Source organism: Crocodylus porosus, unplaced genomic scaffold (genome assembly GCF_001723895.1).
Source record: "Crocodylus porosus isolate Cpor-Errol unplaced genomic scaffold, CroPor_comp1, whole genome shotgun sequence".
In the NCBI taxonomy this organism is placed as follows: Eukaryota; Metazoa; Chordata; order Crocodylia; family Crocodylidae; genus Crocodylus; species Crocodylus porosus.
The window spans coordinates 44,590,422-44,617,168 of NW_017728907.1; the positions used below are offsets into that span (position 1 = coordinate 44,590,422).

The following is a 26,747-nucleotide window of genomic DNA, read 5'->3' on the forward strand; positions in this document are numbered from 1 at the left end:
TGGATGCTTTGCCCCAAAGTTTGGTGTCATCGGCGAACTTGGCCAGTCCACTCCTGACTCCAATGTCCACATCATTACCGAAGATGCTGAACAGGATGGGTCCCAGGACAGAGCCTTGAGGGACCCCACTGGTCACAGGACATGTCTTTGGGGGGCTGTGGCTGGAGGCACCGGACCTAATCATGGTCATGCCCAACATTTTTCAGGCCCTTTGCCAGTGTGAAGTCTCTGCCCAGGAACGGACAAGCCTCTTGGGCTCCTGCACGCTGACAGCGGCACTGCTGTGACCGATAGGGCCTGAGTGCATGCAGCGCTGGCCGGGGGCAAGGCTCCCACCTGCACAACAAGGAGCGGGCAAGGGTGCAGCAGAGGTCGGGTCTGTTCTAGTCACTCCATGCTCAGCTGGGCCCTGCACCTCCCTGGAGCGCGATGCAAATAGCTGGAAACAATGAATAGATTTCCTGTTCCTGTCCATGTTTTCTTTAGATTTCCAGCTGGATACAGCCCAGGTCCAGGACACCAACTACTGCTCATTAAAAGCTTTGCCCCCAGGCAGCGCAAGGTTTTCCTTGGGAACAGGGGCTGAAACAGCACAGAGTGGGTTAGGCCAAGCTCACAGCACTTTCTCTGGGGCTGGACTTGCCCTGTGTGCAGTGCCCTTCCTGCAGTCACTGCCATGTCTGAGCATGCCATGCCATGGGCAGTGTCCAGTGTGCACAGAGGGGCCGGGTTTGCACTCCTGGCTGTGCACTGTGGCCTCTCTGGTTTGTGTGCGTCCCAGAGTTTGGGGTCCCGCGCAGTGCAACACAGGCTGGGTGAAGTGGCCCTGCACCCTGCCAGCTCAGCGGTTTGCCCTGCAGCTGGGGAGGTCCTTCCTGTGCCCGAAGGACAGGCAGGAGACAGGCTGGAAGTGGGTCAAGGAGACCTGGGAGCTCTGTTGCTTCAAACTTCCTCCCCAGCTTGTTTACCAGACAGGCGCTTCTATTGTTCTCTCCTCTGCACCCCGCTACCCAGGCAGCCCCAGCGCTGGAGCTGGAGGAAGTGCTGGGCCTCTGCTATGGAGGGGTGAAAGTGGCCCCGGCCTCTGGGGCAGAGGGCAGGGCAGAGCAGAGCAGGGCAAGGTAGGGCTGCACCTTCAGATACCATGAATGGACTTGTGCGGGGGTCACTAAATAGAAGGGCACTTGCATACAAGGGGCAGGGGGTGCACTGCTGAGAGCAGGGAAGGAGGATTGAACAGGCCCCCAGGGACAAGCAGCAGTTAGCCCGTGGGGATCTGGGGCTATAGCAGCCAGGGGAGGAACAGGGATGAGCACAGGGAGTCTCTAGTCTGCGGGTGATTCCACTTGCTGCTTCTGCAATTTCGCATTCAAGTTCATCGGTAAAGGTCCGTTGTCTAAGACAGCCTCGCTGGGGTCAGTGATGGGTGTGCGAGGCTCAGGTGTCCGCCTCGGGCTTGTCCCTTTCTGCACCAGACACACTGTCAGCTCAGTGCCCGTTCGGCCCTTCTCGTAGGGATTGCCCTGTCTGGCCATGCAGGCAGCAAAGGGGCACTGTGAGCTGGCAAGAGCTGCAGCCTCTCTGGATGCAGCCTCATCTGTCTCCAGAGTGCCACCTGCCCTGCTTTCTCCCTGCTGCAGACTTGCCCAGCAATGCCTCCCTTGTCCCTTCCCAACCCCCCAGTGCCAGCGTCCACTGGGACAGGGTGGCGCAAAGGGGCTGCACGTCAGGTTTGCGGTGGGGTGGTGGAGCTCTGGCTGTGGGTGCCTTCTTCTGCCCTGCAGGAGCTGGGCACCCCCGAGCGTCCCCCCACACCCACCCTTTTCCAGGCTTCTGGTGGGCTCAGTGTTGGGGGTGCTGGCAGGAGCCCCTCAGGCCTTGGTTCCCTGCCACCCCCCAACTCCAGTGAGCAAGTGAGCAGGGCACCAGGTGCCCGACTCACGGGACCCTGCCAGCTATGGCCGGGGCGTGGGAGCCGCTTTGTGCGTTGACCGGCGTGTGCCATCCATGGGCTCCTTGGGACAGGCTGCACAGCTCCCCCCTCCCTGCCCTGCTGCGGCTCGCTCCCTGCTCCTGGAGTCAGGGATGGATCAGAACAATGGGTGGAGAGCAGGAAACGCTGCATGGGAAACAGGATTCTGCCTCGCTGCGGCCCCTTGGCCCCCCCGACCCCAGTCCATCCCACAGTCACCGTGCAGGCACAGCTTCTCCAGCTCCAGCTGCCTCCTGGCTCGATGGGCTCATAAGACACGGCGGCACCCCGACGCTGCAGCAGGCGGCCAGCTCCTCGCGGGCTGCGGCCATGGGTACAGCAGGGCTGGGGCAGCCCTGAGGCGTAGGGGATCCCGGACGGGCTGTGCCAGCCCTCACGGGCCAGGGACAGGAGCCAGCTCCTTGAGCAGTGCCACAGCTGAGACCAGGCCAGCTCGCTTCCTTCCAAGGGCCTCCCGCTCGTCCAGCCTCCAGCACAGCAGAGCCGTGGCGCCTGGGGAGTCCACGGAGCAGGGACGGGAAACCTCGCCCCATTTCCTCTCTACTCACCCACCCTGACCACGGCGAGGAGGAGAGATGAGCATGCCTGGAAAAGAGCGAGCGATGAGGGCCTGGCACTAAAGGAGCCAAGCAGGCAGGGGCCTCCCCCCAGCCAGCCGGTGCCACCCCCGACACTGGGCATGCCTGGACCTCTCTGACACCGGGCAGGGCCAGGCTGTGCTGCGTGGCCATGGGGCTCCAGATCTACCTCCTCCTCCTCCTCCTCCTGGGGCTGGCAGGTAATATGCTCCCATTGCAAGCTTGGGCTAAGACGGCTTTCCGGCTCCTTGGCCAACACAGGAGCCCTGGCGCAGCAGCCAGCCATGGTGGGTGGCGCCAGGAACAGGACAGAGCAGGGGTGACTCTCTACAGGGAGCTGCAGACAAGGCAGGCTTGGGGCAGGGGTGCCTGTGCCATTGTGGGGGGACCCTGAGACCTGGCTGGAGCCCAGCAGCAAGACAGGGGTAGTCTGCCCGCTCGCTGGGATGGGACGGGGCCTGGGTTCACGGGGACCATGAAGGGACCCCGAGCTCTGCGTGTGCAATCACGTGCCCAGGAGATGGTGCCAACCTGGGATGAGCCATGCATCTGGGGAGGCTGCGGTCATTCAGGAGAGGGCTCTGGTAGCCCCCCACCCCCTGTGCTGACCCCACAGAGGGCACAGGGCAGGTGGGACCAGGCGCTGCTCTGTTCGCTCCCAAGCACAGCACACCCATGGCTTGGGGCAGGGGTCAGGAGCCCCCAGGTTCCCTGCTATGCCTGTCTGGCCATGGTCACTGACACACTCACCCCCTCTCACCACCATGCAGGTGCCATCCTGGACATCACGCTGGTGGCCAACGTGCAGAGCCCATCCCACAAGGGCTTCTACCTCTCCTGCGTGATGGGCGAGCGTAACGTGAACTCCCTGCAGATTGAGCGGGACAACAAGGTCGTGATGGTGTCGTCTGGGACACGAGTCCAGAACTACCGCAACCGCAGCAGCGAGGTCCAGGCCCGAGGCTTCTCCGTAGCCAACCTGGTCGGCATCCTGTACTGCCTGGGCAAGACCCCCACCGAGCAAGCCCAGGTGATCTATGTGCACAACAGTCACAATGGTGAGTGCCTGCAGGCAGGCAGGCAGGGCAGGGGGGCAGTGCCTGTGGAGTAGGGGCCGGTGGTGCTATGCAGTGAGTGCCTGTGGGAAGGGGGCATTGGTGCTGAGGGGAGTAAAGTCAGGGCAGAGCCCCTGTGAGCTAGCCAGACCCCAGGCTCACAGCAGAACAAGGCCCAGGGGCTCTGAGGGTGGCCTTGCAAACCCCCTGGCTCTGGGCTGTGCACACCCTGGGGCCTCATGCTGCAGTGGGTGTGCTGGGTGCATACAGAAGGGCAGAGGTGGGCGCTGCCCAGGAGCCTGGACTGGAGCCCCCCGCTGTTGCACTTATAAACCAAATTTTAGACCTAGTGCTTTAAAAATTGACACAACCCTCATTTGATGAATAGCAGAAAGGCTTGCTTTAATAACTACCAATAAGCTACAAAACTAAATGACAGAAAAAGACTCTTAATATTTAATACATGAGCTATCATAGTCCTTGTATTATTTTAGCTGCAAGAGATTTTTACTCAAGCAGGCAGGAAGCGGTTCTTATCTTTACAGCTGTCACAGAGTGTGGTCTTTCACTGGTGGGCTGGGTGCAGGATGGCTTCTTGATCTTCCCTGGACTGCACACCTTGCTGGCACTTCTATTTTGCTTTTATACGGTTTAATTGTATAGCTTCAGTACCTTTTTCCTTGAAGATTAGTCAATTAAAGTCCAAACAAAACAGGGAGGAAAAGGGTGAGCATCACATTACAATTGTTAAATTGCCTGATTCCTGTTTTTGGATTTGTCCAGGTGTGAAAACTTATGTTTCTTGCAGCTACTGACTAGCTCTGCAATTAAATGTGATGGGTCTTGACTGGCTAAATAGGATGCCTAAAGGCATCGGTTACCAGACTTGTCTTTGGATATTTGTTTAACAATGGAGCAAATTTGCAATAGGTTGTCCGGTGATGATCTATGTACAAAACTCCAGACAGACAGTGAATGAGTGAGACATTGGATGCCTGTTTTGAGAAATATGAGGATGTGTTTAGCAAGGCATGCATTTTTTTTGTCAGGTACAGGACATCTTTCCTGTATTCAATGCACCTTTTACAGATTTTGCTTGAAATACATATTTAGACTTTTGTCTTCTTTAGTTGCTAGTTCAGTTGAAATGTATTATATGTAGTGTCCTTGCCTTCGCTAGTTACACATGTGATGAGTGTGTCAGGTCTCTGCCAACACTTTTCCTTTTAAAGGAATCATCACTCTTATTTTTAGGCTCAGGTGTGGTAGAAGACTGAGGACTGTTATCATGACTGTTATTATTTTATGGCATTGGTCTGCTACTGTGTGCTGCAAGCTCCACTTTTTCTATGCCTAATGGGTTGCAACCATTAGCAGAGTTTGATTTTCTTTGTTGCAGACTTGCCACCACAACCCAGTCTTGCCCCAGCCACTGTCTTGCATTTTTGTGCAAGAGGCACTGTCCAAGCTTTCCCAGCCATCACCACCATGGTGCTCAGGGAACGTAGCGTCGTCTTGGCCTCGGCGTCCCGGTCCCAGCCAGGGTGGGTCTGGCTAGAAGCAGTGGTGGAGCCTGTTTCCTGTGGCCGCCAGGCTGTGGGGCCGAGCTGTGCCCAGAGCGCATCTTGGCCTGGCTGCCTCCAGGCAACTGGAGATGGTGTCTGCTGGGTGCTCCTGGCAGGGCTAGGAGGCTGCCCGCTGGCCCGAGACTGGGGGCTGCTGGGGCTGGAAGGGTGGCAGTACTCAGTTCAGGGTGGCCATTGCCCACCCTGTCCCTGTGCTCCCCTGCACTCAGCCGGTGACAGCGCTGTGCTCATGGGCACAGCTGCCACAAACCTGGTGGCAGCCTGGAGCCTCAGGCCTTGCAGCAAGCTGTGGGGCTGCAGGCTACACGTCCAGTGGGAACATGGTGTCCAGCTGGGAAGGCTGGTAGGGGAGATGGCATCTGTGCCAATGCAGCCTGAGCACTGGTTGCACCGTGTGAAGGTGGCTGAGAGGAGACGGAGCCCAGGATGTGAGTGCACAGCCTGCCCCAGCTGTGGACAGATGGGCTGCAGCTCTGTGGGGGGCAGTGGCCTTGGCTCCAAAAGAAGTGGCATCAGCAGTGGGGTGACCCCTGGGCACAGCTTAGCCAAGTCATTGCCAGATCCCAGAGCCAGCACCTATGTGGTGTTATGGGGTGGGAGGAAATACAAGAGTCTCCCCATGAACGCCATGCCCCCAGAGGCTGGGGGGTATGGCCAGCTCCCACAGGTGACGGAAGTGCTGTCGGCAGCGGGAGTGTGGCAGTGGCAAACAGGGAGCTCCCGCAAGCAGCCACAGCGCTGTTGGCTGTGGGGTTGGACTGAAAACAAGGTGCAGGTTAAGCAGGGGCTGGTGAGCCCTGACCAGCAGTTGCCGACTACCCGCAGACACCACCAGCAGCGGCAGCCAGCAGCAATTATGGACAACCGCAGATGCCACTGGCCATGTTGGTGGCGAGGGGCTGGTGAGTGACGACCACTCGCAGACACCCCCGGTAGTGTCAGTGGTGCCTTTTTGCAGGGGGTGCACCGCCACACTCAGGGGGTGCAAGTGCACCCACATGCACTCCCTATCCGTTGCCAGTGGGTCTCCCTGCCCTGGCCTCTGGTTCCCCAGGGCTGCCCATTGTGCCCCCTGCCTCCTGCCATGTTAGCGTCCCTGCTTGGTGCTGGCAGGTGCCCCCAGCCCACATAGCTGCACTGCCCCTGGCACAGGCCAGGGCCCAAAAGGCAACGACAAGCCCAGAGTGATAAGAACAGGCAAGAAGACACGTGGTCTCGCAACTTCCTGCCTGAGAGCCTCTATGTGGGGCGTGTGATGGGAGGCCGTAGAGAGGCCTGGGTGGGCCTGGCCTGGCTTCTCTTGATGGGACGCTCGTCAACATGCCAGACTTCTTCTGTTTTGACCTCAAGCTGCTTTTGTTGGGAAACTGTAGCTGAGAGTTGTAGGGAAGTGCCATGCACAAGGCAGGAGAAGGGATACTTCGCGCTGTTCCGGCTCTGGAAAGACCCTTGTCTGGAAGGCTGCATCCACAGGAACCATGAAGCAGGGTCTGGAAGTCCCTGGGTGAGGAAAGGCTGGGAAATGGGACTGAGTGATCTGATAAGTCTCCAAGTACAAACACGGTCGTCAAGCAGAGGACCAGATCAATTGTTCTCTATGACGGGGTGGGAGAGAACAAGAGATAATGGGCTTAAATTGTAACAAGGAGGTTCAGGTTGGCATTGGAGTAGGTCACCTACTCCAGAGGCTGCCAAATCCCAGCACTGGAAACTTTCAGGAGCAGGTTGGCAGGGTTTCTTAAGGTGATGTCTTGCACTGGACCAGCTGTACAGTGGGGATACAGTCATTTCACATCCAAGACGTTCTTCCTCAGACCTCTGATGACAGGGGAAGGGGCAGAGACTCTTGGGCAGCAGACGCAGCCAGCAGAAGACAAGAAGTGATCACTGGGAGATCACAAGACAGGAGGGTCTGGCTCACTTCTTGCGTGGAAAGGGTTTAGAGGTTGGGTGAAATACGCCATGCCATAAAGCCTGATATTAGTGTTTATCCTTGGTTCTTAGTGTCCAGCTGCTATGAATTGTTGTTCCCTCATTTGCCTTTTAAAGGTATCGGGTAGATTTCCCATGAGCATGAGGTGAGAGGGGAAGTGGTTGTTCTGTGAGAAATGTACCCCTAATGGTGCGTGAGTCTGGCCTTCATATTTTTCCCGTGAGTTCATTGTGGTGCGGAGTTCCTGTTTGCTTCACCCACATAGTTGCCACGAGGGTACCTGGCATGTTGGATCTGGTATCTTTCAACTGGAAAAGGCATGTAGGAGCCAGGGCTCCTGATGGTCTCGTTATGGGGCCTGGGTCGTGGTGGCAGGGGAGACATGCTGACAGGTTAAGCACTTCTTGCCACGGCCAGGCTGTGTCCCGCTGGATGTCTGCCGGGCAGCAGAGAGGTTGGTGCTGATGGTGAGCTGGGCAAGGCTGGGGGCTGCTTGAAAGCCAGGAGCGGAGGGGCTGGTAATATTTCTCTCCAGGTCTCATCTTTGTGGGTACGGGCTGTGGCTGTTTGCTGGGTCTTCTGATCAGTTCCCATGCGGGGGAGTGTGCGACCACCATGGGTGTGCGGTCACAGCAGCATTTCTTTCTGTCCCGTAGCAGGTTCCTGTGGGCTGTTTTGGTGGCTCTTCCAGACAGTCTCATTCTCTACTGGAGTGTTGTGGTTTATAAAGGCAGATTTTAGGCTGATCAGGCACTTTGCTGGGCGGCTTTGGCAGGTCTGATCCTGCCTGGGGCAGGGGGCTGAACCGGCGGTGGCTGCAGGAGGGCCCTGCCGGCCCCGCTGTGAGGGATCCTGCGTTGTTGCATGGCAGAGGAGAAAGGTCTGACAGCTGAGCTACTCAAAGCCCTCCGTCTCCTTGCTGTGGGCGGCAGCAGAAGGTGCCCAGAGTTGGGCTTTGGCCGGCTTGGCTGTTACAACTTCCCTGCTGGTGTCTCGTGGGTGGCCAGAGCGCGACGAGCACCAAGCTGCGAGTGGCCGAGGTCCAGTGCCGTACCCACAGCCTCACACAGCAGCCCGTGGCCAGGGCCAGGCCAGTTCTCCAGCCTGGCTTTCAATGTCCTTAGCCACAAGGCCGTCTGGCAGGTCACTGCACACCCACAGTGGGCAGGCGCGGGGGGCTGAGAAAGCAGACCCGCGGTTGGGGAGGGCACAAGGAGCCTACTGTGCTGAGACAGCCACGGGCAGGGACTCCCTTGGGTTTGCAGCACCCAGAGGCCATGTGCACAGCGACCCTGGAGGCCCCCCCCATTCTGCAGCGTGTGATCCTTCCCCGTTCCTCACAGCCCCCCTGTTCCCGGTAAGAGCCACGCAGTCTGTGAACATCGGCGAGTCGGCCACCTTCACTGCCAAGGTCATCAAGAGGAAGAACATGGACATCATGTGGAAGAGGAACGGCAAGTGACCCCAGCACACTGCTCCCGTGGCAGGACAGGGCACTTGGCCCCAGGGGCCTGGAGACAGGGCAGCATTTGGCTTGGGCTGGGCCCAGCCCTGGCCTCAGCCTCTGGGGTCAGAAGCAGGCACCAACCCATGGTCTCTTGGCACAGGCTCCTACTACCAGACGACACACAAGGGAGAGATGAAGGACGACCTGTTCTCCTTGACCCTCTGGGATGTGGGCATGCAGGACAATGGGGTATACAGCGCCACCTTCATTGGGGACAGCCCCCTGACCAGTGCCTTCTTCAGGCTGATTGTGCGAGGTGAGGGCCATAGGCCTGGCACTGCTCGCAGGCCTGACAGGGAGGCACATCCCCCCCATCCTTCAGTGCCTCCGGCCCCCAGGGTCGGGTGGGGGCCCAGGCTCCAGCTGTGTAGGAAGCCTCTGGGGCAAGGGAGTGGTCATGGGGGGCTCAGGGCACAGAAGATGTGCCCAAGCTCGGTGCATGCCACTCTGAGTGACCCGGGCAAGAACCTGGCCAAGGACAGGCCTGGCCATGTCCCAGCTCAGCTGCAAGCAGCCCTCAGCCCCCAGCATTGCCGGAAGCAGCACCTCCTGCATTCAGCAGTGCTGTGCCCATGGGGCCGTCCTGGCATCAGTCACAAGTCCTGGAGAGGGCCTGAGTACCCCAGAGGGGCAGTGAGAGGTGTGGATGGGAGTGGGCAAGGGGCCCCGCTGTGGGTGGCAGGGAGGGTGAGGGGGTTGGGGCACGGCAGAAGCCTTCACACCGAGACACCGGAGCGGGGAGGGAGGCAGAGCCCAGGGTGAATGTGTGGGGAGACGAGACCATCTAGGCCAGGGCTGTGTCCTGCACCCACCCCATACCCGGTGCCCCCATACAATTCGTCCCCAGGATGGGGCTTGGGGCGGGCAACCCATCATGTACCAGCGGCAGGGGGAGCATGGGGCAGCATCCCGGTGTGTTCATCGGGCACTGGTCACCCTGGGGTGCACAACAGCCCTCAGCCTCCCACTGTCCCCAGGATGCGCAGCAAGGAAGTGGGGGCCGGCCTGCGAGAAGGACTGTCCCAACTGCCTGAATGGTGGCGTCTGCCACGACCACGTTGGCGAGTGCCTCTGCCCCCCCGGCTTCATGGGCACCCGCTGCGAGAAAGGTGCGTGCCTGGCCAGCCGTCTGCACACGCGGCCCCTGCAGCCGGGGTCCCCAGGGCACGAGGGTGGGCACCCGCGCCTGTGCTCTCCCAGCTCTCTGGCATCTGGCTAGGGCTGAAGGCTGTGGTCAGGCTGGTGTCTGCTGGAGAGCTGAGACCTCCTGTGCGGGCAGCTCGCAGCACTGTCCTTACCACTTATTCTTGTCCTGGGTGATCTCTGCAGACTGAGCTGCAGCCAGGTGCCGTGCGGCTGCCGTTGCTGCCACGTGGCCTCTGCCCCTGCTGGCTCTCGCCACCTTCCTGACACCCAGACGCCCGACCGCCTGGGGGGGTCAGTGCAGCCCTGCCCGCCCCCTGGCAGGGGCATCTCCAGCTCCTGTCCACCTGCCCCACTGCCGCCTGCTGCACAGCCTGCGGTGTCCACACCTGACGGGGCATTGGCCTGTGACTTCCATTCGTGCCCCCACACCCAACCCCACACCTGTAAGCAAAGGCGCAAGCACCTTCCTAGAGGTTTCTGCTCGGAGCAAAAACAAGGTGCAGATTAAGCAGGGAGGGGCACTGCCCCGAGCAGGACCCCTGGGTAGGTGAGATCAGGACAGGCCAGGGCCAGCACGAGGGTCTGGCTTGCACAGCATGGAGATGGGACAGGCCAGCCATAGCACCCAGAAAAGAGGGCTTGGGTCCTGCTGGCCCCTGCTCAGGGCTGGCAAGGGAGGGTTGGGGTCGCGTGGCGCCCAAGGGAGCTCACGCTGGTGTGGCAGTGAGCCCTGCAGGCTGGGGCTCTGAATGCGGAGGGCAGCAAACGGCGACCTGCAGCTAGCTAACAAAATGCGCTCTTGTCTTGCAGCCTGCCGAGAGGGCCGGTTTGGCCGTAACTGCCAGGAACAATGCATCAGCAACCAGGGCTGCCGGGGCCTGAGCTTCTGCCTGCCCGACCCCTACGGCTGCTCCTGCGCGTCCGGCTGGAGCGGCCCCCAGTGCACCCTTGGTACAGCTGTGCAGACTTGTGCTCCCAACCTGTGCTGTGCCCCGACATAACCCTGGGGCCAGCTCTGCTGCTTGCAACTGGCTTCACTCCCCGTTGGCAGAGGGACTCCTCCCACCCCCCCACACCAGCCTGCCCCTGCCCTGCCCCTGCCCCTGCCCCTGCTGTCCAGCAGCTCTGGGGCCAGTGCCAACATACCCCCTCGACACCCCTTGGCACTGCACAGAGAGCTGGAGCAGAGCTGGGGTCCGGGCCATGCACCCCAGGGCAGACCTGCGTGGGTCCCTGCCCAGCCTGTGCTGCCCCTGGGTCAAGCAGCCCCCATCTGTGGTGGCTAGACCCACACTGTCCCAACCAGGCTTGAGCCCGCACTACCACCTGGGCTGACCCCTGCCTCTGTGCTCTCCCTGCAGCCTGCCCACTCGGACACTACGGCCCTGACTGCGCCCTGGACTGTCGCTGCCAGAACGGAGGCACCTGCAACCGCTTTAGTGGCTGCGTCTGCCCCTCGGGTTGGCATGGGCAGTACTGCGAGAAGACAGGTAAGGCCAGCCAGGCTCCAGCACCCCACACAGTGCCCCAGCAGCAGGGCCTTGGACACAGCCCATGCACAGCCATCCGGTCCCCTGGGCTGGGCAGAGCCAGCTTTGTGCTGCCTGCCCCTCCTGCATGGGAGGGAGGGAAGGAGCTGGGGGGGCTTGACCCCAGCAGCAGGCCTGGGCTCCACTGTGGGGGGACACAGCACCTCTGGGGAGTCCTGAGACCCTGGAGAAGGGTGGGCTCGAGCCCAGGCCCTGGGCGGCTGCAGAGCCTGCGGGTGCTGGCAGGTGGGGGGTGGGAAGCGAGGTAGCAGCTGGGCATGGCTCTGCATGCTGCTGTGTCTCCCCAGACCGGATCCCCCAGATCATCAACCTGGCCTCGGAGCTGGAGTTCAACCTGGGCTCGCAGCCTGTGATCAGTTGTGTCGTCACGGGGAACCCGCTGCCCGTGCGGGACAGCATCGAGCTGCGCCTGGTCGATGGGACACTGCTCAAGGTGCTACCCTGACCCCTGCCCTGCAACATGTCTGCCTCTGCCCCCACCACCCCCTGCCTGTCACCATCCCAGCTCATGCTGTGACCCCCTGCTCCCATCCTGTCCTGTCCTGACCAGCTGCACCCCTGCTGCCCATGCCAATACCCCAGGACCTGGGCCCCAGGTCCGTATGCACCCTGCGGGTCCAGCTGCCCAGGCTAGCTTGGTCCCAGAGCTCCCCTGCCCCAGCCTGGCACAGCCTGCTTCATGCTCCAGGTCCAGGAAAGGCTCCTGAGCAGGCTGCTCCTAGCTGCCCTCTTTGCCTCCCAGGCCAGCAAAGCCATCATGGTAACGAACCAGACCACCTTCGAGTTTGTGGTGCCACCGCTTACCCTGGGGGACATGGGACTGTGGGAGTGCCGGGTCTCCACCACTGGTGGCCAGGACAGCCGGCGGGTCAAGGTCCACGTCCGAGGTGAGTGGGACCAGGGCTTTCCAGGGCTGCGGGGTGCAGCACCATTGCCATGACGGTGCTGCGTCCTCGTCCTCCCGCTGGCTGTGGCATGGGCCTTGTGGCCCCCGGCAAGGGTTGTTATTGGGCAGAGCGAGTGCCGTGTGCCGCATGCCGTGGCAAGGGCAGTGCAGGCTGCAGGCCTACCCTGGGCACCCAGAGCAGAGCGGAGGAGCCCAGGAGCAGCCGTGCTCAGCCTTGCACAGGAGGGGGCTTCCCAGCATCTGTGCTCCCAGCACCTCACGGGTGTTGGTTTCATTCACGACACCTCCACCTTTCCCCCCCAGTGCCGCCAAAGCCGCAGGGTGCCCCCCGGCTGCTGGCCAAGCGGAGCCGGCAGCTCGTGGTGGCCCCCATGGACAGCTTCTCTGGAGATGGGCCCATCGTCTCCATGAAGGTGCTCTACAGGCGCCAGGACATCCCCTCGCCATGGTCGTCCATCGTGGGTAGGAGGGCCTAGCCCACATAGTGGGGCTGGGCAGAGCCGGAGACAGGAGCCAGGGCAGCTGTAGCGTCAGCACTGCCTGCGGCACAGCGAAGGGCACGGCCAGGCTGCTGCAGGGTGCTGGCAGCTGGGATGCCTGACGAGGAGAGCCCCAGGGCCTGAGGGCAGGAGCTGGGCTGAGCATGGGTCACACGTGTGGGGCATTTCTGCCGATCTTGCAGTGTGGGGAGGGCTGAGGGAGGGGGCGGCAGTGCCAGCCGCCTGGGGTCCAGGAGGCTGGGGGGGGAGACGCCTGCACAGGACCAGCCACCAGGGCCGTGGTCTGACAGATGCTCTGTGACCCACAGTCAACCACAGTGAAAGCATCACACTTGTGAACCTGCAGCCGGTCACCGCCTACCTCGTCCGGGTGCAGCTGAGGCGCCCGGGGCAGAACGGCGAGGGGGCCACGGGGCCGCAGGCCATCATGGTGACAGAGTGCCAGGGTGAGTGCAGGCATGGCCCCAAGCGGGGCAGGAGAAAGCGCCGGAGCCCATCATGCCCCTTCCTGCCCTGCCACACCCTCATGCTCACCCAAGGCCGTTTGCCTGCCTGGACTGCACAACCCCGGGGACAGGCAGTGACTCCCGGCCCCCCCCGGCGGGTTTGTCGGTCAGTCCTGGAGTAACGAGGAAGCCATGAGTGACCTGGCAGGTCGCCCCGCAGCTCAGGCTGGCGCTGTCCGTGCCCATCACACCAGGCCCTGGCAATCAGCTCCACCACCCTGAGCCCCTTCGGATGCCTGGGCAGAAATGGTGTCGGCTGCCCGCCCCGGCCATGGCCAGACCTGTCCCGTGCCATCAGTCCACTCCCTCGGCTCCCCCATGGCCCTTGGCATGTCACTGTGCCCAGCTGGGCACGCCGCCCCCATGGCTTCGCGCACCCCCTCAGCGCCGGGTTCGGCTCCGCTCCGACGGGAGCAGGGGCAGCGAGGATTTCCTCCCTTCCCTGCACCCAGAGCTCCCACCGGGAAGGCCAGGGGCACAGAGGCTTTGCTGTCCCCCTCACAGAGCCCTCGGCTCAGCCTGTGATCGAGGGCTGGTCCGTGGAGGGGAAGAACACGCTGCACGTCAGCTGGAGGGTGCCCAGCAGCCACGAGCCGGCCCACGGGTTCATCGTGCGCCTCCTTGACGCTGCCGGGGCACTTGTTCAAGAGACCAACGTCAGCTCCATGTCTGTGCACTCGGCCCGCATCCCCGGCCTGGAGTTCAACCAACAGTATGGCCTGCAGGTCTTTGTCTACCACTGCACTGGCCTGGGCCCCCCCTCCGACCTGCGCAGCGTCACCATCAACAGCAAAGGTGGGTCACTTCTGCCCCTGCCGGCCAGTCCCAGCACTGCCCAGGGCATCCACGGAGCTGCTGGCAAGGGAGGGCAGGCTGGGCAGTCTCCCAGAGACCCCACAGGAGTCGCTGACCTAGGTGGGTGATGGGAATAGCCTGTGCGGTTGGGATGCAAGACTGGCCTGCGGCCCTTCTGCCTGCTCCCCCTTCCGCAGGGACCCGTGCCTGGCGCTGCAGGAGATGGAAGGGCCTGAGCACACCTGGCCAGTTGCTCAGGCCCGGAGGGGGGAGCTCGTCCCTGTCCTTTGCTGCCCGAAGCCTGGGGCTGGCTCAGCTGTCCCCTTGCACAGTGGCTGGCATGCCAGGGCCCATATGCTGGCAGTTGTTGGCTGGCTCTGTCACTCCCTGTTTCCTTCCTTGGCTTGTTTTCTGGAAAGGAAAGTCCTGGCTTTCTGCCACCCTCCAAAGTTGTTTGACTCAGGGTGGTTCATAGATTCATAGATTATGGAGTCGGAAGGGACCCAGCAGATTGTTGTGTCCAACCCCCTGCCCCTGGCAGGAAAGAGGGCCGAGGTCAGGCGACCCCAGCCAGGTGACTGTCAAGCCTTCTCTTGAAGACCTCCGAGTTAGGTGACAGCACCACCCCTCTCGGCAGCCCGTTCCAGACTCTGGAAAAAATTCATCCTAATGTCTAACCTATATCTACTCTCCACTAGTTTGCACCCATTATTCCTAGTTACTCCCCAGGGTGCTCTGGTAAACAGCGCATCCCCAACTCCCTGCTGTTCTCCCCTAATAAACTTATAGGCGGTTCCTGCGCTGTGCCCATGTGCTGCTGGGTGCATGGGAGGGGAGGCACTGGTTCCCTCCTCGCACCTGGGCTGGGGGAGCTGGGCTGCCCAGACCCCTAAGAAGCCACCCCAGTCGAGCCCCCTGTTCCAGCTAGTATCAGCCCGTCTGAGCCAGCCCAGCCCAGGGCTCATCTCTCCTGTCATTAAAATGCCCAGGGCCCCAGAGGCTCGGCCTCACTAGGCTGTGCGCTCCAGGGCTAAACTGCCACAGAGCTGGAGGCTCTCCAGCGATCGGCCTCTAGCCCTTTGCTGCAGCATCAGCCCGTTGTCTTGTCCTGTCCCCTGGACACAAAGAGCAACTGAATTCCCCTATTCTGTTGCTTTGGGTGTCAGGGAGTTTTGGGAGACCTGGGTGTTGGCTGCAGCCCAGGCTGGGGCTTGGACTGGGCCATGCTGGTGGTACTCTACTAGGGCCTAAACCTGAAGGGTCCTGGATAGAGGGTGTCCTTCCACTCAGGTTTAGCAGGGTCACTGCTTTGGGGATCAGAAAGGAGTTTTACCCCTGGTCAGGTTGGTGCAGACTGTGTGTGTGTGTTTCCTTCCTCTGAAGTGGGGCATGGCCTCTTTCTGGGGTCTTGAGTGCATTTTAACAGCCTTGCAGCAATGGGATCCTCCCCGCCCCATCCCCCTGCATTGCCTGGGGCAGGTCTGGGTACTCTTCGTGTCTCTGGGCAATGGGTCCAGTAGTTGTGCAGCTGGGGTGATATGTGCAGTTTGGGAATAGGTCAGACAAGGATGTCTGGGGTGGTTTGGCTGGGGATGAGCAGGGTGTTGGACTAGATGGACTCAACCTCTGGAGACTGACTTCACCTTTATAACAATCCTTTCTGTATTTGAAGACTGTTACCAGATCTCTCTCAAACTGCTCTTCTCCCAACTAAATAACCACAGTTCTGCCAGCCTTTCCTGGCCTGTTTTCTAAACCTCTCCTCAGCAAGCGGAGGCTGAGGGAGGATTTGGTGGCTGCCTACAAACTCATTAGGGGAGATCAGCGGGGAATAGGAAGGGCCCTATTCCCCCCGGCAGTACCTGGGGTGACGAGGAACAATGGCCAGAAGCTGCTGTAGAGTAGGTTCAGGTTGGAGATTAGGAGGCTCTGTTTCACCATTAGGGTGGCCAGGATCTGGAACCGACTTCCTAGGGAAGTGGCCTTCGCTCCTACCTTGCGTAAATTGAAAAAGAGGTTGGATGAACACCTGTCTGGGGTCGTGTGATCCCAGCGCATGCTCCGGCCAGTGGCAGGGGGTCAGACTAGATAATCTATTCAGGTCCCTTCTGACCCCAATCTACTATGAAACTATGAAGCTCTTTCCAGTTTGTCCTTGTCAGTGCCCAAAACCAGACATCCTCCAGATGAGGCTTTGCCAAACAGGGTGAAAGAGCCACTTACCTGCTGCCTGCTGCTGCTCTTGGCCTGTTGCAACAACTCCCCCCCACCTCCCAGCTCCTGTTCAGCTGCTGCCCCCCCAGTGCCCAAGTCCTGCCTGCAGCCCCCTGCCAGCCAGCCCCTCGCTCCAGACAAGCCTCTGCACCAGTCCCTGCTGAATCCAGCTGGCCAAATTTAGATGGATTTTCCTGTTGGCCAAGGCAGTTTTGAACCTGAATCCTACACCCGAAATGTCTGCTGTCCCAGCTTGGTGCCTGCTGCAGATCCGCTCAGTGCGCACACCACCCCATCCCATCCTCTGGGACACTCCTGGCCAGTGCTGGACCCAGGACAAACCCCTGGGGAGCCCTATTCATAACACCTCCCTCTTAGGCCTTGGGGGTGACACCAAGCCTGGTCATCATGCCCCCACCTGGCCCTTGTATCACCAAGGCCATAGCTGCTTAGCTCATTTCCCCTGTGATTCCTGTGTCAGCTCCTGGGGCTTGTGGCCGAGATAAGCGTGTCCCAAGCTCTGGGCTATGCTGGCTGCCCCCTCACCCCCTTTTTTGCTCCATATGTTCAGGGGGTTTTAAGCCTCACCCAGAGGTGCTGGGTGCTGGCTGCAGCCCAGGACAGGGATGGGGATTGGGCTGTGCCAATGCTCCTGCTAGGACAAGCCCCACAGGGTCCAGGCGAGAGGATCTTGCCTGTGTGCTCAGGCTGAGACCGATCACCATGTTTGGGGCCAGGAAAGGGATTTTACCCCCTGGTCAGCTTAGTGCAGGCTGGAGGGGTTTTGCCTTCCTCTGTAATGGAGGGGACCTCTACCTAGGATCGCTTGAGCCTCTGTGAGCAACCTTTTATAGAAGCAGGACGTTGGCTGCCGCGGTTCCCCTGCTTTCCTGGGGCAGGGTCACATGCAACATTTTGTGTTGTGTCAGGGGTGACAGTAATTTTATGAAGAGTTTAGAAGATGGTTTGTCTGCACTGGTTTGAACTGGGCCAATTCTGCCGCAAGGAGGGGCTGGACTAGACGTGACCCTGCAGGTCGCTGCCAGCCCCGCGGCTCCGTGCTTCCATGGTTGCAGCTCCTTCGCCCCATCTCTGAACAAGACTGGCGCAGGAGGCTGCAGGCTCCCTGGGGGCCTGTGCTGGCCTTGGTGTGGTCTCACGGACGGGAGCAATGCCGTCTGTCCTTGGGCACGGGAGTTCCTCCCCAGTCAGAGCAAACCCCACCAAGCCCTTGCCCTGGGGCACGTGCAGGAGACACAGCTCCCGCCTCTGCTATGCCAGGGGTGTGAGGCCGTCAGCTGCTGGGGCATCGTGCTCTGGAGGTGCCAGTCACCATAGCCGCCGGGTCTCAGGGGCGCTTGTGTTTAAACTAGAGTGTGATTAGATGCCAGAGCCACTGCCCAAGCTGGCAGGGAGGAGTAAGTCTTAGGGAGATCCCCGGCAGGGCCGGATATAGCTGGGCATTGAGAGCAGGCAGAGCTGTAACAGCGACGCTCCAAGAAGGAGCTGAAACCTGAAATCAGGGGTCTGCAGCCGTGATGCCTCAGTGGCCAGGCAGCACATGGCAGGGCCGGCTCTCAGCAGCTTGGGTCCAGCTGGGTGTGTCCATTGGGTCTGTCCTGGAGCTGGTCTGTCCAGCAGATCCACCACAGCCTGGGCGAGACTTGAGAGGGAAGAGGAGACCTCAGGCTAGGGCTGAATTGACCGGAGCACCGTGTTACCTGCTGCAGTTCATCAGCACTGGGGGGATTTGGGATTTGGCAGGGAGACTGCACGCATTGCGTGGCATGGGCTGGAGTGGGGCCAGACTGCAGGAGCACGTCTGAGGCTGAGAGCACGTAGAGCGAATCTGCCTTGCGGGCTCGGTCCAGGCAGGACATCCAGGAGTGCAGCATGGTGCAGGCACTGATTCACCTGCTCTGCCTAGCCCCTGTGAGGCCTTGGGCCAGGGATCCACGTGCTTGAGGAGGTGTGGTGCGATGGCAAAGGCAAGCTGCGTATGCAAGGAGGGGACAGGAGACGGGGCCGTGGAGAGGCTGGAGGAACCGGGTGTGTTTAGTCCACGCAGTGCTAGGAGGGGGATGGACATCGCTTTCCCCCCAGTGTGAACAGGTCACAGGGACGAGGGTGCCGAGTGCTTCCACATCCATGGGTGGCAGGGTGGGAAGGGGGAAGGGATTGGCTTGAGCTGCAGCAAGCCCAACGTCAGCTGAATGTGAGGCAATGGCCTCCCGGGGCACGGCTCAGAGCCCCCTTCCCTGGAGGCAGGGTGCATGGGGGCCCCCTCGCAAGGGTCCTCCTGCCCTTCCCTCCTCTGTGTGCTGAGGGCGTTGGCCCTGCAGCCCTGCCTTACAATGCTTCTGGGTGGGTGCAGGGGCTGGACCTGTGTCTGCGTAGGGCACATATGCCGCATGGGGGACCCGTGTTTCCTGTGCTGAGGGGCCTGCACATCCATGTATGCATATGTTGCATCTGCACATGGCTGCGAGCCATGTGCCCTGCCTGTGCCAAGGGGCTCTTCCCTACCTGTGGGCATCTCTGAGCTCCCAGGCCCCGCCATTTGCCTGTGGCACTAACTGTCACTCGTGTCTGCCCCAGGCCCTTCTTCCCCGCGGTTGCTGCGTGCTGAGCCCGTGGCTGACAGCATGGTGCGGCTCAGCTGGCAGAGCCCCGAGTACCCCAACGGGGGCATCAGCAAATACACGGTGGAGCTGCAGCAGCTGGGAGGCTCCAGTGAGCCCCAGTGGGTTGACACAGACAGCGGTGCCGAGACCTCCAAGGTTCTTGGTGGGCTCAACGCCAGCACCGGCTACCAGTTCCGGGTCCGCGCCAACTCCCACGTGCCAGGCGAGTGGAGCCAGCTGGTGCGCGTGGAGAACCTGGGAGACGGTGAGTGGGGCCCTCAGAGACACGCGTGGGAGCTGAGCTGGGCCAGGCCAGGTCAAGCCAAGCCAAGCCAAGCCAAGTTGTGCGTGCAGCCCTGGCAGCTTGTGCCCAGACCCTTGCCCTGCTCCCTCCCCGTCCTCTGCAGAGTGCATGCCAGACGGCAGCGGTCCTATGCCCACCCTGCTGAGCCGGGACAGTCGCAGGGTTGGGTGTCCCTGCGAGCTACCTGTGAGAGCACAAGTGAGGAAGGAGAAGAGCAGGAGGCCAAGGGAAGGGGAACAAGGACCCGCCCATGTCCTAGGGGCAGCTGAGGGGTGGGAAGGATGGTGGTGGCTGGCCAAAATCGTGCACCATGAGCCCTGCTGGGTTGGCATGAGAGCGACTGGGACCTACACCCCCACATGTGGCTCTGAGGGGTCTGGGTCCAGCTGCAGCCAGGGCAGGAAGGGGGGCTTTTCCCAGGGCACTGGGCGGGGGGAGGGGGGCAGGATGGCAGGAGCAGAGCTGTGAGCCGAGCCTGGTCCCTGCAGGTGCCCTGAGCCCAGTGCCCAGCTTGGAGAGCCAGGGCACGCAGCCCTCGGGCATTGGCCAGCAGCTGCTCCTGGCCATCGTGGGCTCTGTGTCTGTCACCTGCATCACCATCCTCCTCGGCCTCCTCTCCCTCTTCCTCATCAAGAACTTCTTCCACCGCCGCCGCACCTTCACCTACCAGTCAGGCTCAGTGAGTGCCCTCGGCTCCGAGCAGCCCCGGTCCAGGTCATAACCTGTGACTTTGGGGTGCCCCCAGCCTCGTCTGCATGCAGCAGACATGGGGGGGCCTGGGGACAGCAGCAGTCTGCTGACCCCTGCCCCCTCGCCTGGCAGGGGGAAGAGACCATCCTGCAGTTCAACTCAGGCACGCTGACCTTGACGCGGCGGCCAAAGCCACAGCCCGAGCCCCTGAGCTACCCCATCCTGGAGTGGGAGGACATCACCTTTGAGGACATGATTGGGGAGGGCAACTTCGGGCAGGTCATCCGCGCCATGATCAAGAAGGATGGTCTGAAGATGAATGCTGCCATCAAGATGCTGAAAGGTGGGGCCAGGGGCTGTGATGGGGCCGTGCCCACTGGGGTGGGCAGTGCGGGCCAGCACAGGCTGTGCTGTACAGACTGGGCAGCTTGGAGCTGACCCTGCGGCCACTGAGACCTTCCCGATGGCTGGGCCGCATGGGGCTACACCTGCTCCACACAGCGCCCAGGCTGCACCCCGCAGCCTGGGGCAGGGCCAGGGGTAGGGGCAGGGGCTGCACTGGAGGTGCTGGGGATGCAGGCTGGGAGACCCCCGGGGCTTTGCGGCTGCCTGGCTTTCCCCACCGCCTTGCACAGAGCTCACATCTCCAGGCCAAGGGGACGCAGGGCCAGGCTGTGGCGGTGGGGGGGCAGGGGCCTGTCCGGCTGCGTATCCCACTCCTGCAGCCACTGCTGTTGGCGCAGAGTTTGCGTCGGAGAACGACCACCGGGACTTCGCAGGGGAGCTGGAGGTGCTGTGCAAGCTGGGGCACCACCCCAATATCATCAACCTGCTGGGTGCCTGCGAGAACAGAGGTGGGTGCTGCCGCGATGGGACCCCTGCCCTGCCCTGTCCTGCCCGGGCAAGTCCTGCCCCTGCCTCCTGCGCCCTGGCCTGCCCGGGACCACTTCTTCCCTCTGCTTCCACCCCGTGCCCTGCCTGGGGCCCTTCCTATTAAACCTCATCCTACTGCCCCCTTCCCTGCTGGGGCCCTGCCCCCGCCACACTAACAGCACCCCCCCCAGGCTACCTGTACATCGCCATCGAGTACGCCCCGTACGGGAACCTGCTGGACTTCCTGCGGAAGAGCCGCGTGCTGGAGACTGACCCAGCCTTCGCCAAGGAGCATGGCACAGCCTCCACGCTCACCTCCCAGCAGCTTCTGCAGTTCGCCTCTGACGTGGCCAAGGGGATGCAATACCTGAGTGAGAAGCAGGTGCGGCCCTGGCCTGCTCTCTGCCTGCTGCTGCCGAGGCACTGGGCCATGCTGGGGCCAGTGGCCGTGTCCCAGCCGTGTCCCCTGTAGACCCTGGCCCATGACCCTGGGCACCATAGCCTGGCACAGCCTGCCTCCGGGGAGTGACTGTGATGTGGCCTGCTGCCCCAGACTCCACAGCCCCCAGCTCCGCAGCGCTGAGGGGCGGCCCTGGCCGGTGCCCGGGCAGGCTTTGTTTCCCCTGGTCTGGCCCCCGTGCAGCGCAGCTGCTGGAGGCTTGAGCCCTCGCGTCCCAACTCCTTGCTGCTGCCCCAGCCCTGCTCCCAGGAGCAGCCAGTGCCCAGCGCCCAGTGCCCAGGCCAAGGGGGCAGCGTGGCCGCTGGAAGCAGGAGCTGGTGCCAGGGTGCCTGGGGCTGCGAGTACCCAGAGCACAGCCCTGAGAGCACGGGACCGGGGCTGGTCAGTGCCGCAAAGAAGGCAGCAGGGTTTGGTTTGCCCAGGGCGGCTGTGGACTCCCCAGCACTAGAGGGGGTCCAGGAAAGGCTGGATAGCCCCCGGGTGGGGATTATCAGGCACAGTGATGCCTGTGCTCTGCCCTGGGGATCGCTCAGGTTTCTGGGTGGTGCCGGTTGCCCCGCTGCTGGCTTCCCCCTTTCTGCTCCATGTGTTGGGGTTTGAAGCCTCCTCCAGAGGCGCTGGGGCTGCCGCAGCCCAGGCTGGGGATGGGGCTGGGCTGTGCCAATGCTCCTGGCACTGACCCGCAGGGTCCTGGCGGGAGGGTCTTGCTCCTGTGCTCAGGCTCAGCCCTGTGCTGCACTGGGGCAGGAAGGGATTTCCCTCCCGCTCAGACTGGTCTGGACTTGGAAGTGGCCCTCCTCTGCAGCAGGGGCATGGCTTCTGCCCAAAATCTCTTCAGCTCATATTGACAACTTTAACAGCAGCAGGATGTTGGTGGCCAGGGCCCCCCTGCTTTCCTGGGGGCCGAGGCAGGGGTGATGCCTGGGGCTGTGTCAGGGTGACTGTCACGTTCCTCAGAGGTCGGACATGGGGTTCGTCTGGGCTGGTTTGGATGGGGCTGATCCTGCCTCAGGGAGGGCTGCGACTAGATGTGACCCCACAGGCCTCTACCAGCTCCCCGGCTCTGGGACCTTATGACTCTGTGAGCCCTCATATGTCCCCCTGAGCCTGTTCCCCCCACTCTGGGAAGCCAGTGCAGTGCAGTGCAGTGCAGGCAAAGCCAGTGCAGCTGCGCGATCCAGCTGCATCTCCACCCTGGAGGAGCTGCTGCAGGGCTGGGGCAGGGACGGGAGGAGAGACCTTCTGGGCCCAGGGGTGCCCCCGGGTCTGGGTGCATGCGAGGCCTGGCTCGGGCAGGGGAGGGGCATGCAGTGCCATGGCCGGGGGCTGCTGTGGCCCCAGGGGTGGCTTACTCGGGCTCGGGCTCCGTCTCAGTTCATCCACAGGGACCTGGCGGCCAGGAATGTCCTGGTGGGAGAGAACCTGGCCTCCAAGATCGCGGACTTCGGCCTGTCCCGGGGGGAGGAGGTCTACGTGAAGAAAACAATGGTGAGCACAGGGCAGGCATGTCAGTGCACTGGGCAGGCCTGCAGCTGCCCGTGCCCAGGGCATGAACCCTTCTCCCCTCGTGGAGGGTAAGTGCCTTTTTCCTGTGCCCCCCCCAATGTCACCATGTGTGTGTCCCCAGGGCCGCCTGCCTGTCCGCTGGATGGCCATTGAGTCCCTCAACTACAGCGTCTACACCACCAAGAGTGATGTGTGAGTGATGCCCCCGTGGCTGTGCCCCGCATCCCCCCAACTGCCCCAGTGACGCCAGGACTGCTGGTGCCAGGAGCCCTCAGTGCCGCATCCCAGTTCCTCAGCAGTGCCCCTGCTGAGCTGCAGGGCCAGGGGAGTCGTTTCATGGGGTTAACCCCCCTCTCACGTCCCCCCTGCAGCAAAAGCAGTCCTGCCCCCAGACTTTCCCAGCTCCTGTTCCCAGCACTCGTGCCACCTCTGTCCAGCACCCCCAACCCAGAGCTCCCTGGGCCCGGGCCCGGGCCTGCAGAGGCTTCCATTCTCCCATTGTCCCAGCAGGCGCTACGATGGGGCCTGCTGTGCTGGGCGTCACTCGGCCGTCCCAAGGAACCCAGCCCTGGCCCTGGAGAACTTGACCCCTGCTCCCAGTGGCCGTCCTCGTCCTGCGCCCAGCAGCCATCCCAGTCCCAGTGCCCCTGCTCCCACAGCATGCGCCTGCTCTGTGTCCAGGCCCTAGCACACCTATTGGTGCTACCGGGCCCTGACCAAGCTATGGGGCTGGCCTTGCTGGCAGCCCCGCACTGGTGCCTACCATCTCCTTCTCCTTCAGGTGGTCCTTCGGGGTCCTGCTGTGGGAGATCGTCAGCCTGGGTAGGTGCCCACCTGGGCTCAGCCCCACAGTCATCCCGTGCTCCTCATCTGGGGTCCCAGCCCTAGAGAGGTCCCCGCATGCCTGCCCCCCCAGCCAGCCCCAGGGGGTCCCTGTCCATCTGCCCCACACCGGTTCCAGCCCCGGGGGGTCTCTGCATATCTGCTCCCCACAACTCCCTCCCCCGGGGGGGAAGTTCTTGCCTCAGGCCTTGTCCTGGGGAGGGAAGGGTGGTCACCTGGGGCAGGGGGGCAGCGGGGAGCTGCTGGGCAGGGACTTGCCTACCCTGGAACAGGACTTCTGCCCAGGCCTGTGGGAGGCAGTGGCTGGCCCAGCCTTGGCCATCAGCGGGGCTGGGGGTGGAGGCAGGTCAGGCTGGTGCGGGCCTGATGGTGGTTGGCGCTGCGCAGGGGGGACGCCGTACTGTGGGATGACATGTGCTGAGCTCTACGAGAAGCTGCCACAGGGATACCGCATGGAGAAGCCACGCAACTGTGATGATGAGGTGTAAGTGCTGCAGCCCAGGTGGGGGCAGGCGCGAGCGGCTCCATCCTCCGGCTCCATGCTGGCAGCCTCGCCCCCCCAGGTGCTCATAGCTCTGACACCTGCACTGTGTGGCACCAGGATGGGGCAGGACCAGGCCATGCTGTGTGGCACTGCGATGCTGGGTGACATGGAGACAGGGCAGGGCCAGGCCACGCTGCATGGCTTTTCATGCTTACCTGCCTGTCTAGTCCTGGTGGCATGGGCTGCCACAATACCCCTGCCCAAAGCCATGGGAGGGAGAGCTGCTGGCACCCACCCTGCCACAGCCCCCTGGCACTATGGAGTCAGTGCTAGTGACCCATCCCCAGTGTCCCAGTCGTCCCCATGTAGCCCTCCCCGCACCCTGTGCCCTCCAGCTGTGACCCTGTGTGCTGCCTGCAGGTATGAGCTGATGCGACAGTGCTGGAGAGACCGTCCCTACGAGCGCCCGCCCTTCGCCCAGATCTCGCTGCAGCTCATCCGCATGCTGGAGGCCAGGAAGGTACCTGCAGAAATGCCCTTGGCCCACCCCCCCATGCTCCTGCTGGGACCGGGAGTCCTGCTGACCTTGGTGGCAGGACGCTGCAGCTGGGCTGAGTGAGCTCTGGGGCAAATGCAAGGGCAGCCCTGGCCCTGCCCCTGCCCCTGCCCAGGGTGCTGGTGGGAAGGACCCCGTAAGCCCTGGCTGTCGGGGCTCTGTGGGGTGAGGGCACAGGAGGTTGCTGCCATCTCTTGGGCAGCAGCAACAGCCCCCAGCAGCACAGGCCTCCGCCCGGGGCCCTGGCTCAGACTGGGGAAGGGGGTGCGACCTCAGGCGTGGCCTTGGTCCACTTCTGTTGGCACTCAGCACAGTCACCCAGACAGCACTCGCCACCTCCCAGGTCCTAGCCGAGGCACCTGGGGGTGCGGGCAGGGGTCCCCTGCTGCTGCTGGGGTTCAATGTCTCCCCCGGCCCGGAGCTGATCCTGTCTCCCCTCCAGGCTTATGTGAACATGTCCTTGTTTGAGAACTTCACATATGCGGGGATCGACGCCACAGCGGAGGAGGCCTGAGCCGCGCCGCACCTGCCCGGCCCTCCTGGAAATGCCACGCACCGGCTGGCATGGGGCACAGGGCTCAGGGCATGACAGCCTGGCCCCGCAGGGACACGGGAAACTGGCCTGTCCCAGCGCCACTGCCTGCACACCTTCCAGCTTGCAGCACCGGCGCAGCGGGGCTGCACCTCAGCCCCTTGGCTACAGCACCCAGCGGGACTTGCGCCATCGCCCACAGTGCTTCCCAGCTGCTGCAGGTCGGAGCGGGGGCCAGCCAAAGAGCTGCCTGTCTCCTGCCCTGCCCCATGGGACTTTGCCATACCCTGGCAGGGCAGAGAACTGTGGGCTCCGGGAGCCCCTGTCTTGGGAGCCAGCAGATGCTGCATCCTGGTGCCCCGTGAGGCAGAGACACAAGCTCAGGAAGAGCAGAGCCCCAGGCCCGGCATTTTCTCTGTGACTGCTCACTCCGGCCAGCTTGCAGACTGGCCCTGTGGGCCTGGACTTGCTGCTGGGCATCAGGGATGGGATAGGCATGATCTTCTACAGGGCTTGGTGCCCATGTGCTTCCCCTGGTGTGTGGGTGGGGAGCAGGACTGCCCCAGCACAGCCACATACTGCCCCACCGCTGGTGAGCCTGGCTGTTGCGGCGCCTGCTTCATGTCCAATAAACACAATGCATGGGACCAGCTGCCTTGGGGACCGGGCATAGGGCATTGGCAAGTTGTCAAGGGCCTGGGGGCCAGGTCTGACCGCTCACGTAGGTTCTTAGACAGAGTGCAGGACCTCCATCTAACCCAGGAGTGCACAGCCCCACCAGGGGAGATGCCTTGTTGGACCTGGTGCTGGCCACAGGTGACAACCTGGTGAGGGGGCTGCGGGTGCTCGACCACCTGGGCGACAGCAATCATTGCCTCCTGGGATTCACCATTCAGCGCAAGGTGGCAGAGGCCTGCAGCAAGGCAGCGGCCCTAGATTTCAGGAGGGCAGACTTCAGTGAGATAAGGAGACTAGTCAGGGATGCACTGAGGTCCCAGAGGGGAGGGGAGCCAGGTGTCCAAGGAGAGTGGTCGCTCCTTAAGGAGATGATCCTCCAAACCCAAAGGGAGGTAATCCCAACGAGGATCAAAGGGAGCAGGAGAGCACACAAGCCTCCATGGCTCACCAAAAACATCCGGGAATGTCTCCTTGCTAAAAGGGTGGTATACACCCAGTGAAAAGAAGCAGATGGAGGGGGGCAGTCAGGAAGGCCAAGGCAGAGATGGGACTGGGGCTAGCTTCCTGGATTAAGGACAATAAGAAGTTCTTCTTTAAATACGTAGGGGGGCAAAAAGAAGGTCCCGGGTAATGTGGGGCCCCTGCAGGACACATTGGGAAATTTGGTTGTCACACCAGACGACAAAGCTAACATGTTTAACAATTTCTTTGCCTCCGTCTTCCTAAGTAGGGACCAGAACAGCCACCTCCCTGCAGGGCCTCCCTCAGGCCCCGGGCGAGGCACACCTGGGCCACGGGTTAGTGAGGAACTAGTTAGGGAACTTCTGGAGGGACTGGATGTATTCAAGTCAGCCGGTCCAGACGATCTCCACCCGGAGTACTCAAGGAATTGGCCGAGGTCATTGCAGGACCCCTGGCACGGCTTTA

At 62.0% G+C, this 26,747-nt stretch overlaps 2 protein-coding genes across 2 annotated transcripts in view; one reads left to right on the plus strand and one right to left on the minus strand.

Annotated features, from left to right (window-relative positions):
- LOC109307379 (E3 ubiquitin-protein ligase TRIM56-like) overlaps positions 1-3,257 on the minus strand; it is a 30,439-nt gene extending 27,182 nt beyond the window's left edge. The window contains exon 1 of the mRNA XM_019531262.1: positions 3,245-3,257. The gene's annotated coding sequence lies outside the window, so the exon portion shown is untranslated. The remainder of the gene's footprint in view (positions 1-3,244) is intronic.
- TIE1 (tyrosine kinase with immunoglobulin like and EGF like domains 1) lies at positions 2,172-25,789 on the plus strand. The gene is made up of 23 exons (XM_019531258.1): positions 2,172-2,771; positions 3,342-3,629; positions 8,489-8,599; positions 8,753-8,908; positions 9,630-9,761; positions 10,609-10,749; positions 11,160-11,288; positions 11,636-11,781; positions 12,091-12,235; positions 12,559-12,717; positions 13,064-13,201; positions 13,766-14,056; positions 18,869-19,159; positions 19,687-19,877; positions 20,021-20,231; positions 20,632-20,742; positions 20,953-21,143; positions 22,596-22,709; positions 22,849-22,919; positions 23,509-23,549; positions 23,958-24,054; positions 24,475-24,574; positions 25,053-25,789. Exons 1-23 carry the CDS (start codon positions 2,723-2,725, stop codon positions 25,122-25,124), a joined length of 3,375 nt encoding a protein of 1,124 aa, XP_019386803.1. The 5' UTR covers positions 2,172-2,722; the 3' UTR covers positions 25,125-25,789.
- The last annotated feature ends 958 nt before the right edge of the window (positions 25,790-26,747 follow it).

Coding starts and splice junctions, on each gene's coding strand:
- TIE1 (XM_019531258.1), top strand. CDS start 2,723: ATGGGGCTCCAGATCTACCTCCTCCTCCTCCTCCTCCTGGGGCTGGCA. Junction 9,762..10,608: donor GGGCACCCGCTGCGAGAAAG/GTGCGTGCCTGG, acceptor CTTGTCTTGCAG/CCTGCCGAGAGGGCCGGTTT. Junction 19,878..20,020: donor TCACCTACCAGTCAGGCTCA/GTGAGTGCCCTC, acceptor CTCGCCTGGCAG/GGGGAAGAGACCATCCTGCA.